The sequence below is a fragment of the Eumetopias jubatus genome, unplaced genomic scaffold (assembly GCF_037043125.1).
Source record: "Eumetopias jubatus isolate StellerSeaLion01/CBP00866 unplaced genomic scaffold, mEumJub1_p1.0 scaffold_7, whole genome shotgun sequence".
NCBI lineage: Eukaryota > Metazoa > Chordata > Mammalia > Carnivora > Otariidae > Eumetopias > Eumetopias jubatus.
This window is the reverse complement of record NW_028274813.1, coordinates 60,790,642-60,804,148: the sequence shown is the minus strand read 5'-3', so window position 1 is coordinate 60,804,148 and position 13,507 is coordinate 60,790,642. Positions and strand designations below refer to the sequence as shown.

General features: G+C 36.7%; 1 protein-coding gene across 1 annotated transcript in view; it reads left to right on the top strand.

The window, feature by feature from the left end:
- Positions 1-893: 893 nt before the first annotated feature.
- BRMS1L (BRMS1 like transcriptional repressor) overlaps positions 894-13,507 on the top strand; it is a 30,259-nt gene continuing 17,645 nt past the window's right edge. The window contains exons 1-4 of the mRNA XM_088024637.1: positions 894-1,147; positions 4,145-4,235; positions 8,599-8,726; positions 10,271-10,350. Of these exons, the coding sequence (XP_087880763.1) occupies positions 1,006-1,147; positions 4,145-4,235; positions 8,599-8,726; positions 10,271-10,350 (441 nt within the window). The 5' untranslated portion in view covers positions 894-1,005. The remainder of the gene's footprint in view (positions 1,148-4,144; positions 4,236-8,598; positions 8,727-10,270; positions 10,351-13,507) is intronic.

Below are 13,507 nucleotides of genomic sequence, written 5' to 3'. Positions count from 1 at the left end.
AGGCACCTGGGTGGCTCAGTCTATGTCTGCCTTTGGCTCAAGTCATGATCCCTGGGTTCTGGGATGGAGTCCCCTATAGGCTCCCTGCTCAGCAAGGACTCTGCTTCTCCTTCTGCCCCTCCCCCCCGCTCGTGCTCGCTCTCGCAAAAATAAATAAATAAAATCTTTAAAAACAAGAAATCTGAAGTTAAATCAAGCCTGGTGGCATCATCATGCTGTCTGTAGTAAAAAAAAATGAATGCCAAAAATACTAGATGAAAATGCCAAGATAAAACTTCCTTCCCCTCTATATTATTGGCTGCAAATGTTTCAAGAACGACTTAAAGATTTTTGTGCAACATAGAAAGTGCAAGTTATCGTCCGCAGTTATTAATTAAATATAATAGCTTATTAGTGGTATAATAAAGGTGCTTAGGTAGAAGAGAAGTTTTTCCAGTTCCTCCAGGCTCATCGAGGAGGAAAACCCTCAGGCAAAAGACCTTTTCATATCTGACAGGAACATCTTGGATAGCCAGGGAGCTCGGACAACCATTTGGCGGGAAAAGAATAAATACAGACCAAATTCACACAATCTGTTTCTGTTTAGTTTATAAATTGCGATCGAGTCTGTCAGGTTTTGTGCCTTGTGGGACTTGAAGTCCACAAGCAAGAAGTGAACAGGGCTGTTGAAGCTTGGAAGGCGGCAGCCCCCGCAGGTCTGAGCAGTAAGGACTACGACTCCCGACACACATTGCAAGGCCGCGCCGTAATTACGGGCAACCAACCATACCCGAGCAGGGCAAGCCCCAGCCCCCCGGCTCGTAGGACTGCCTCCACCAATGGCAGAGCTCCCAGCGCAGAGCCTGCGGGTTAGGTTGTGAGGCTCGGGCCGGGGGCGGGGAGGAGCTGAGGGGGTTCAGAACGCGCTCGGCCGCTGGGTGGGTCGGGGCGTTCGGCGCGCCCTTCATTGAAGCGGCGGTGGCTGGGCTGGGCGCCGGGAGTGGGAAGCGACGGCGCGGCTGGAAAATGCCAGTCCATTCCCGAGGGGATAAGAAGGAAACGAACCATCACGATGAGATGGAGGTGGACTACGCCGAAAACGAGGGGAGCAGCTCAGAGGACGAGGACACGGAAAGCTCCTCGGTCTCCGAGGATGGAGATAGCTCAGGTGTGCAACCCACCGGGGCCGGGACCCTGAGTCCTCGCGCCGGGCGCACGCCAGGCCGCTCTCCGCACGCCGGGCAGCTGCGTCCTGCTGGGAGTGCGGGGCGGGGAAGAGAGGGAAGGGGCGGAGACTGGCTCCCGGCCCTGGGCAGCACCCGGACTCGTCGTGGGGCGCTGCCTGGCTCCAGGCGGCTCCCTGCTTGGCGGGGCGGGACCCGGCGCGGGCCTGGGCTCGCCCAGCTTCGGGATGCCGTGCGGTCCTGCTCCCCATCGGACCCGCCCTGGGGACCTCCGGGTAGTGCCGGGGGCTGTGGACCAAAGCCGGGAATGCCCCAACTTGTTTGGGAGACCTTGGAAATGCCTCTTAGCCCCAGACCACTGACTTCTTTCCTTATTTTTACATCTTTCCAATCCCTCTCAACATGGGTGGGTTGTCAGGGCCGAGGTTAGATTTGTGCCGGCTCTTGGCTGGTTTAGAATTTGTTAATCTCAGTTTCCAAGTCAGCCTGTCAGTCAGCACTTGACATCAGCGCTCCTGCGGGGGCTGACTTGGAGCTGTCCCATTTACAGCATCTGTTTGAACTTTTCAAGACTGAGAAGAGCCCAACATCGGGGTGATTTTGGATCTTCATATGCGTATAAATTGGCTGATTTGGGGGCAGCTCTGAAATTTTCCAAATCTTTTCTTCCCTGTGATCTTTTCTAATTTTGGGCTCTTTCAGGTTTTTGGGGTCGGAGGGCAGATTAACATCATAGGTCAATTCTGCAAACTTTTAGGATGGTTATTTTAAAAAGAAATGGAATATGTGATTGCCTGGATTCTTTTTCTTTTTTTCCATATGATGAGGATGAAACTTAAACTTCTTTGTCTTGGCCTGATTTTGGCCATGTAGCAAGGATTTGATGACAGTCTGTTATTGCCCTGATACCCTCTTTTTCAGGTTTCTCTTTCAAAGCAAATCTTCATGGAAGTTTGTAATTTCAATCAATAAATTAGCCATCCCCAAATAGGCATTTATGAGTGATTTTCTTGAGCTGCACTGGGCACCAGTCAGTGTGAGGTATAAATAAATAGTTATGATCTGATCTCAATTAAACAGCTGTCATAAATTAGTACTTGAGTAAACTACCACATGAATACTTAACTGTAAACAACGCTATAGGATTTCAGAGACAGAGGAAATCTTTTCAGAATAGGGTGGCCAGCAAAGGCTAGTTGAAAAAGGTGGGATTATTTTAATTATCTTGAAGCATGGCTAGAATTTGGATTGGGGTGGTATGTTGGATTGGGAGGAATATAAGAAAAAGTGCAAAGGCTAGAGTTTAAGGCTTATTCAAAAGAGTGAGAAACCAGTTTTGTTGGGAGAAGGATTTGAGCTAGAAAAGGAAAAGAAGGTATAGATGTGAAAGATTTTTAAAAAGCACAAAACAAGATTGATGTATGCAAGTTTAGGAGTGAAGGTAAGAGGAAAACCCCAGATAGAAGGAGAATGGAAATAGCATGAATAGAAATAGAATAGTGAAAGATTTCAGATAAAGATGGAAGTTAGAGTATTTCAGACATATTGCTTTTGAGGTGATGGTGGTATATTTAAGTCAGGGTATCAACTGACAGATGGAAATGTGGAATTGGAACCTGCCTGGGATAGGAAGCATAACTTGGAAGTCATCTGCCTAGCCATGAAAGCAGGTGAGATTTCAAAAGTGAGCAATACAGAGAAAGAACATCTAGGCTGTATGTGAATATATTTTCTAGATCTGTAAAACGCTTGCTCTTCAAGTGTTTGATGGGAGCTGGGATCTCACAAAATGACATCAATTTGTTAATTTTTATGCTGACTTTTGTGATTTTTTTCACTGATTTTTATTCCATCCCAGAAAATAATGGACGACTTAATTTTGAAGAATGTAATAATAATTTGAACTACAAAAGTCAAGTTTTTTAAACGCAAAGACATTATTTAAATTATGCAGTTTTGCTTCTTGTGAAAGCATTTCTTTTCTGCCATATGTCTTTCATGTTAAACGTCCACAGTTTTATTCTTCTCAAACCCTGGTACTGAGCAGGTCCTAAAGCTACAAAACAAAATAAAACAAAACACTCTACTATCCAGAGATACTGGGAAGTGAGTCATCTTGAGGGACCAAGTTTTAAATAGCCAAAAAGTAAGCTATTAAGAGCCAGAAATAATTTTAATCTGTTTGGGGAAAGTTAAAAAAAAAATGAACCCTATAGTTCCTTGCTGTATGAAAATAACTGAACATAATTTAACTCTTTCTCATAGTTTGACCTTTATTTGATGCAGATCAAGATGCAGATCATCTTGTGCTTCACTTAATCTGAAGTGTTGAATATATGTGATGTAAAAATAGAAGATATGGAAAATAGGAGAGAGCTGGTAATTAACAGTTGCTTTCCTTCAAAAGTTTGCTTGTTTTTCTCTTCATTTTCCTTTTTCTCACTTACTGACAATAATTTGGGGGAGAGGGAATAATGAGAATATGAGTAGGAGACCAAGATATCTTGTGGAAAACAGAATGAGATTAGTCTTCTTCTTTATGTGACTGGCAAATCAGTCAGGTAAGCAGTTCTGAAATAAGAATTCCAAAAGTGTTTTTGAGCAATGTCCTTTAATGGACATAATCATTTTAGTGCCTAAGTTCTGTTGAGTTGATGGAAAATAAACCAAAAGTGAATTACTTCATATAGTATAGCTTGATGTCAGCCCTTTAAGATGATTTAAAAATGAATAAAAATAAGAAGGTCTAGAGATTGCTATAGCTTTAATTCTCATTTGTATTTTACGTTAAAATCTGTAGTGGAAGTTATTTTGGGTAAATGTTTATTTTTTCTTAAGGCTTAATATAGGTCTTGCATATCTAACTTCATATTACAGTTTGGTGTGTGTTTTTTGTTTTGTTTTTTACCATTTTAATTAACATTCAGATAACTTGGAACATAACATTAATTTTTTCTTTGCTCTTTGCCTTTTATTAACAGAAATGGATGATGAAGACTGTGAAAGAAGAAGAATGGAATGTTTAGATGAAATGTCCAATCTAGAAAAACAGTTTACGGATCTCAAGGATCAGTAAGTAGTAATGTCAGAAGGTTATTTTTCACTGAATCTCAGTCATGTCACATGTATATTACCACAAGAGAAATTATATTCATTCTGAAGTATTTTCCTTTTTGTATTTTATGGGACTGACTGATCTGAAAGAGGCTTCAACTGTGGTTTGCCTGCTGAAGACCTCATTAACTCAACTAAGGGTTTTGAGGCAGGTTTTTTGGGGGGGGTATAAAAACATTTCTATATGGATGTTGGTAAGTAAAATGTTTTCCCTGGGTTGTTGCACTCTTAGTTCTAATCTGCTTCATTCATTTCTTTGTTAGGTAACTGGATAAAGATAGCATTTTTAAAATTTTAGAATAAGAAAATATTTCCCAAAAATGGCATAGTGATTTTTGTTTATATCAACATTGGATAGTACATACATGTTTTCACATTATTTAGTTTGCTTCTTGCAGCAGCTCTGTAAGGTTGGAAGATAACCTTATCTCCATTTTACCTGTGAGAAAATTGATGCTCAGAGGAGTGAAGTGATTTGCCCATAGTTCATCTGGAAATGATAAACTAAGCCAGGCCTTCTGCCTCCTAGTACTATGGCGTTCCTTCCACTAAGGCACATTACTTTGGAGGAAATGTAGTGGAGTAGAAAAAGCATAGGCTCTGAATCCAGGCCTTCTTCATAGATTAAAAAGGTATAATAATAGCTTTTTTATTATTAACCATAAGGATTGTATGAGCAGTATATGAAATTCTTAGTTTTGGCTGGCACATAGTGGGCTTATTAGATACTGTTTTCTCCCCCTCTTCATTAAACCCGAACTCTTATGAGCAGTTGCTTACACAAGAATGGGCCCCAGTGATTTGAGAAACAGAATAGATGCAGATGCAGATAAAAAAAAAAATCTTAAAGATGAGCTTTTACTTTGAATCTTGCCGGCAAGGTCATGGGGCATAGCTACATATTAGGAATTGTAAATGAAAGAAACTTCTGAGAGTATGGACACCCTAATTTATTCAGAAGCTGGCTCTTCATAAATTCTTCATAATTTTGCTGCTTATTCTGTTCTCCTACTTATTCCCTAGAGAGGCCCAAGGAAGAGATGAAGACATGTTTAATATCTGGAATTGCTAGACTAAAAGGGGACAGATTTGTTTACTAAATGAATCCTGTTTATGCCACTTCTGGTCTTAACTTTCATTGGTATGAGAGGTGAATATATAAATGTTTCAAGCTAGTGCAACAAATTAATATAAATAATCCAAAGTTCAAAATTTTGGCTTTAAAAAACATGGTATCATATTTTTTATTCTAAAGATTTACATTATTAATTTTAAATTAAAATTAGTTTGGATCCCCAAAGGATCCATTATTTGGCAGCATGGAGAGTTCATCCAGGATCGTGCTGAAAAAGAGGAAGCAAATTTGTGCTTTTGTATTTTAAGTACAGGTAAGCCATGAAGGAATAATTCTCATACAATTAATTAAGATATGCCTATTGAGCTTTTAAAGTATATTTTATGGTTTCCCAAGAAATGAAAATTACTGTATAGTTCTAGTATAAGATATTACCAAGGAACACTTTGCAGCCGGTTACTCGTTAAGCCTAATCTTGTTCATCTGGGGGCTGGCAGTTGCCTTGATTTTTGCTTTTTCATGGCTCATTATGACCACAAGCCAGGTCCCCCCACCAGCTTCATTCATCTCAGAAAGTATTAAAAGTAGACCCATTACCACTATTAATAGGATTATTTCTCAAGGAATTGGTATTCAGAAATATGTTTTAGAAATTATTAATCTTTGCACCAGGTTTATAATTATCTTTTCATCTGCCCCACTTGCCTCATCGCTATTTTTATTCTGTTGTACTGTGTATCTCTGTAAGCTGTCTCAAATCCTCTTTAGAAGAGGTAGGAAATATAACAATAATAATAATAAAAAAAAACAAGAACTTATCCTGCTTCAACAACAACAACAAGAAGTTATCCTGCTTCTCCTGTACTAGCACCATAGGGCATAATAGCACTCCTTTCATAGGGCAAAAATACACCATTTGCAGTTTGTATACTAGTGGAAGTTTCTTCTACCTCCTTAAAAAGATAGAGGAACTTACACCACCTAAGTTTCCATTTATTTCAATGTCCATAGCCAATAAACATGAATTGGGATTCTACTCTGTGAATAGTATTGTGGTTGCTGGTGAGGAACTCATGATTCTTGCCTTTGATGAGTTTGTATCCGAATTCTAAGGTTGTTGAAATGATACTGATTTTGAGGAATCTATTCTTTTAAAAGGGTAGTTAATTGAATGTTGTTAATTCACATATCCTGTTCATTCAAGCTGCTGTTCACCTATTAGGGATACCTTATCAATATTTTAAGTTTGATGTTTTTCAGGTTCAGTCATCATTTTCATCAAATTTTTAGCGTATTGCCTAAAGTTGTATTTATGATTTCAAAAACTATAAGTATCATGTTGTAGTTTTCTGACTTTACACATTCGTTTATCATGGTATCTTGAGTTTTAGAAAAATTTAACCCCCCCCCAAAAAAAATTTAACCCAGATATGATAATGTATTATTGGCAGTTAACTCAGATAATTTTTCCATTTTTGTTTAAAAAAAATTTTATTGTATTAACACCCAAACTTGCTCAATTCCTTCAGAATCATCATATAAATCTTTATGCTAGTTATAATTATCAATTATAAACACCAATATTGATTATATTGTTTTTTTTAAAGTTTCTATTTTAATTCCAGTTAATGTACAGTGTTATATTAATTTCAGGTATACAATATAGTGATTCAACAATTCCATTCATCACTGGTGCTCATCACAAATGCACGCCTTAATCCCCATCACCTATTTAACCCATCCCCATCCTCCTCCCTAATTGTCTTAATTGTCTTGGTTTATATTTTCAAGAGGAAAGAGGAGAATTTTATATGAAAGCCAGGAACTGTAATATTTTCAAAAGCCAACTGCTAGTTATACTAACACCTACAAGCATAATCAGTGGTTTCTTTTTTTTTTAATTAAAAAAATATTTGAGAGAGAGAGATAGTGAGAGAGAGCACCAGCTGGGAGGAGAGGGAGAAGCAGGCTCCCCACTGAGCAGGGAGCCCGACGTCGGGCTCGATTCCAGAACCCCGGGATCATGACCTGAGCCGAAGGCAGACGCTTAACTGACTGAGCCACCCAGGCGCCCCAGAATCAGTGGTTTCTTTTAGCAGTTACTACCTGCCTTCCTTATGACACATTCTTCACCTCTGAGAAAGTAATGAATGGCAAAAAAAGAGTTTACAAAATGATCTTAAATTGTGTTTTGTTTTGAGAGAGAGAGCGCGTGCGCACAAGCAGGGACTAGGGAGAGGGAGAGAGAGAATCTTAAGCAGGCTCGGTGCTCTGTGCGGAGCTCAATCTCATGACCCTGAGATCGTGATGACCTGAGTGGAAATCAAGAGTAGGATGCTTTCCTGAGTGAGCCACTCAAGCGCCCCAGTGATCTTAAATTGTTAATCTGCTTTGAAAGTTTTAGGATATCTTTAAAATGCCACAAAGCCAGGATTCAAAGTGCCTTTCATAAAGAATGACAATGTAAACATCTTACGGTTAAAAAGCGTGCTATCCTGCAGGATTATTGCCAAAAATAAACAATGCGTTGTCTCAAGTACTCAGTCACTGATAATCAAGGTAAAGTTACTGGTGTGACAGCTGGCAAATTAGAGTAGTTGTATGTAAATTCATAAATACAGCAACAGGGGTCTCCTACCCCATTTTTCATTTTCCCATCCACCGAGCAACTGCTTTTGTTAGAGTTTCTTCATTTGCAGTCCAGACAAACTGGTAATGCTAGATCACAAGTTCTGTAGCCGTTGGTTTTTACCTCCATCACTCAGATTTCCTCTTTGTAAAAACCATGTAGGCCGAATGTAACACTCACTCCTTTCCAGGAAAGATGGAGAGAAGCCAGGGAATTACTTATTTTGATGACTAGTAATTATTCAAAATGATTTCTTTGTTTCTTTTAAGCTCAGTGTTTAAATGACCTTTTCTCCTAGAATTGATTTATTGTTCTGCAGTTAAAACAAAACCAAAAATCTAGAGTGCAAAAAAAGTAGTATCTTAGTTGTATTTTTTGTACTGTGAATTAATCATTAAAGAATGATGTATCTAAAAAAAAATAAAAATATCTACTTTGTGATTACATGCATAAAGTCAAATAATGTAACTGAGTTTTTCACTTGAGATTAAGAAAAAAATATATTTGGTAGGTTATTAGAATATGAATGATATTAGGAAGAGAGAATGTATAGAAATGGTAAATTGTTAGCCTTTTTGGGCTTTTAAAATTAATATTTTAACTTTTGCTTTGTTAAGACTTTATAAAGAACGATTAAGTCAGGTGGATGCAAAACTACAAGAAGTCATAGCTGGAAAAGCACCAGAATATTTGGAACCACTGGCAACTTTACAAGAAAATATGCAAATTCGTACAAAGGTAGCAGGTAGGAAAGTGAAACATCTTTTCCATATAGTAGAATATGAACTCTTCACTAGATTTGAAAGGTATTTGTCAAGTGAGTGTTTCTTGCTAATGAAATCACAAATTTACAGTGAGCAGAGTATTTCACTCAATCAGCCCACAATTATTAATTCAATGCCTCTTGCTTTCCTCTGTTGCTGTGGGGGGGATCAAAAAAAAGTCCTAAGATTGCTCAGTGTTGTTGAGAAGATACTTCCACATGTAAAACAATTAGAAACATGATGCTTTTATTAAGAGCAACTGTTACTATTTCAGTTTAATTTCTTGTTAGATAAATTGAGATTCAATTTAAGTACTCAGTCTTTGGTTTGTAATTGGGATCCAGCCTCAGAATTGTGTCCTAGCACTGATGACAAGGGATATATCTATTTGAAGATGCTTTATGATTTTTCATAGTTAGACTAAAACTGAATTTTAACTAATGGAGATGCTGATTTTTTTCTTTTGGGGGGACACTGATGTTCCTGCACCTATTATGTAATGCCTAAGGCATTGTTCATTGTAAGTTCTTTTTGTACTAAATCTACCTTAAGCCAAATTTTATTCTCAAATTCTTAATATTAAATATGTAGATGATGTCATACTTGCTGTCTTTGCATATTGGCTTATTAGCACACCCTGAAAAGGAAACAAGTCCTTAATTTTCTTTGACATTCTAAAAGGACTAAGTGAGACTTACTGGATGTTTAGGAAATATTACTTGAGTCACTTACTTTCTACTGTGTGACTGTGTGACCTCATTTACTTTTTGATTGTACAAAGAATAGTGTGTATGTGTGAATGTGTTGCTAATGGCCTAGTTCTAGATACCTGTCCCATGCCTTTACTATACAAGAAAGAATTACATTTCTAGGGTCAACTATGGCATTGAGTTTGGTATATATCTAAGGCTCTGTGTTTGCTATTTTTTGATGGGGTATTTGCACAGCCATGTTGCCTATTTTATACTTTTGTCTTGGTAGCTGTAAGTAACCTCTCTTGAGCATCCATTCTCTAGATAAAGCTCTGTCAGGAGCACTCAAACATCATATCAGTTTATGTATTTTGTTGTTATCAGTTTATACATTTAAACTTCTTTGGACTCTGAAAATAAATAATTGTTAAAAAATAGTGGTTTTGTTGGTTATTATTACTTTGAGAAGATATGATTAATGAAACCAGAGTTTATTGACTATTTCCATTATGAGTCCTAAGAGATTATTTTTCACAGGAAAGGAGTTTTATTTTCATTTTGATCATTCTCTATCAAGGAGGTTCTTTAGAAGAATGGAGTAAGAACTAAAATTTGCAGTGCAAGTTTCTTCCTAGTTCTTAAATTCTTAGTTCTCCAGTCTGCTTTGACATATATTTTAACTGAGCCTTTTTGTTTTTAAAGATTAAGCTAAAATCATTTGTCAGTTTCTTCCTGATTCATCTTATAAAAACAGTTGGACAGAATTCCTGTAAGGAAGTGATAATGAATCTCATTACTGCTAACATAATCAGAGTGATTGTGTTTGGTTGCAGGAATCTATAGAGAGCTCTGCTTAGAATCTGTAAAGAACAAATATGAATGTGAAATTCAAGCCTCTCGCCAGCATTGTGAGGTACTGTTATTTTACTTAACTTTTAAGCTAATTTCAACTCTTCAAGTCTTTTTCTGAGTGTAGTAGTTAAAAAAGTAAATAAAATAAATGAAACAAAATTAAATTGTACTTTAGCTTATCACTTGTGAATTTTCTTTTTTAAATACAGCTGCAGGGGAAGCTATATTGGAAATAGGACACAAAGAAGGGATGATAGAAAAGAACTAAGTGAGATAATTTTAGTTTTTCAGCGATTACCTTAAAAAGACTTTGTAATGATCATGTCATTTGGCATTGCTGAAAATATTAGTGCAATTAGTATACTATTCAAGTTAAGACTCAAAAAGTGTATATCCAGTGGTACAGTTAGAATGTTGGGCTTATTAATCTGGCTCTCTAGATCTGTTTCCACATCTTACGGCAGAATTCTGTATTTATGGTGAAAAAAATAGATATATTTTTCTCTATGTTCTCTTTATTTGAATAGTGTTTAAAAAACCTAATTTTGCAGATAACTTTTTATATAACCTAGACAAGATCATAAAAACACTCGTGGAAATAAGAGAACAAGTTCTATAATGATTCTTATCTTCTTATTTTACTATATCTTCGTAAATTATTCAAATACTAAGAGTAGATAGATATAAAAATGATGGAATGTGTTGTTTCATTTTCTTGATTACTACTGAGATGAAACATCTTTTTGATGTTTACTGGCTCTTGGATTTGTTTTCCTAAGAAGTGCCTATTCAAATCTTTTGCCTTTATGTTGAGCTATTAGTGTTTTTCTCATTGACTGTAGAGGTTCTTTATATATACTGGATACAAATACTTTGCTGGTTATATGCTTTGCAAATATTTTTACCCAGGCAATGGGATGCCTTTTCACTCTTTTTGATGACTTGATGAACAAAAGTTGTACATTCTAATGTAGCTGAATTTATCATCTTTCCTTTATGATATGTGCTTTTTGTGTCTTTCCCACTTTGAGGTAGAAAGACAGATTTTCCTTTCAAAGGTTGAAATTTTGCTTTTTAACATTTAAAGATTGCCAACCTTTACCTTTAATTTTTGCATATGATCTAAAGTATGGATCTATTTTTTTTGCATATGGATAGGTAATGACAACAGCGTTTATTCTGTACTCCATTGTTTTACCATGAATCAGCAATTCCATCTTTTTTCTCCCCATCTCTTTTTTATGTCAAATGTCCACTTAATATGGCAGCTTGTTTCTAGCTGTTTTAATTTGTTCCATCCATCTGTTGGACTATTTCTGCACTGGTAGCATGATGCCTTCTTTACTGCTTTCAGTATAGTAAGCCTTGATATCTCAATAAACTGATAATTTTACTTTGCTCTTCTTACACTTGCTATTGTTAAAATATTTTGTTGTTTAGTAACACCTTTTTTTTTTTTTAAGATTTTATTTATTTGACAGAGAGAGACAGCGAGAGAGGGAACATAAGCAGGGGGAGTGGCAGAGGGAGAAGCAGGCTCCCCGCTGAGCAGAGAGCTCAATACCGGGGCTTGATCCCAGGGGATCATGACCTGAGCCGAAGGCAGCCGCTTAACTGACTGAGCCACCCAGGCACCCCTAGTAACGTCTTTTAAAAAATTACTATTTCCTGCTGCTGTATAAAAAAGTATTTTTGTATATTGATATTATATCCAGCCGTATCTACCTCTCTTCTTAATTCTAATGATTTAATTACAGATTCTTAGATTTTCCATGTAGATAATGTCATTTGTGAAAAATGGCAGTTTGTTTCTTCCATTCTGATCTTCCTCTTATTTGTTTTACTTGTCTTTATGACACTGATAGAACATCATGCAATAGAAGCAATGAAAGCAGATCATGGTTGTGTTCTTGATTTTAAGGGAATGCTTCTTATGGTTTTCCAATAAGTATGATATTTACTACTGGGTTTTGATAAATACTCTTTTACCAAGTTAAGCAAATTTTCTTTTATTTCTTGTTTTCTAAGATTTTTTTTTTTTATACCAGGAATGGTTGTTAGGTTGTAGGTTTTATTAAATGCTTGGTCTATATCTATTGAATCAGTCATGGTTTTTTGCTCTTAATGTATTTTCTAATGTTAAGCCATCCTTGAATTCCTGAAATGATTATTTTTCTTGTGAATTACCAGATTCAGTTTGCTAATATTTTGTTTAGAAGCTTCATTTCTATGTTTGTCAGTGAGATTTAATTTTTAAGTCTCATACTGTCCTTGATTTGATTTCAAGATCCATAAAATGAGTTAGGAATATCCCATATTTTTCTCTTTCAGAGAAATATATATTTAATCAACTGAGCCACCCAGGCACCCCCTTTTTTTTTAAAAGATTTTATTTATTTATTTGACACAGAGAGAGAGAGAAATATATATTTAAGATTGCAGTCATCGGTTCTGTGAGTGCTTAGTACATCTTGTCGTTAAGATATATATATTTTTAACAGTCTTATACTTATAGAAAAGTTGCAAGGAAGTACGAAAGAACTTTTCTGGTGAACATGAGAATGAGTTGGCAACATGATGCCCCATCACCCCTGAATACAACAAAGGACATTCTCTTGTATAACAATTCTACAGTCATCAAAACCAGGAAATGTACATTGATGTTACTGCCATCTAATGCTCAGACCCCATTTAAGTTTGAGCAGTTGTCCCAACAGCGCCCTTTATAGCAGAGATCCGTTCAGAATCACTTAGTGTCTTTGTCATTGCATTTAGTTGTCATGTTGTTAGTTTCCTTCAGTGTGGAACAATTCTTCAGTCTTTCCTTTCATGATCTTCACATATTTGAAAATTGCAGTCCAGTTATTATGTAGAATGTCAGTTTTGAGTTGGTCTGCTATTTCTTCATGATTAGAAGTGGGTTTTGCCTCTCAGTAAGAATATCACAGGAGTGATATGTTCTCACTGAATTCTCTCAGGCAGCACACAATTTTGATATGTACCATTATGGTGATATACACTTGGATCACTCGACTTAAGTGGTGTCTTCCAGGTTTCTCTCAGTATACTTAATTTTTTTTTCACATTGTGATTAATAAGTATTTTAGGGAGAAGTACTTTGAAACTATGCAAGTATCTCATTCCTTGTAACTCTTTCAGTCATTTATTTATAGAAGTATGGACTTATTGTTTCCTTATTTTTTGTCTGCCTCATCTTT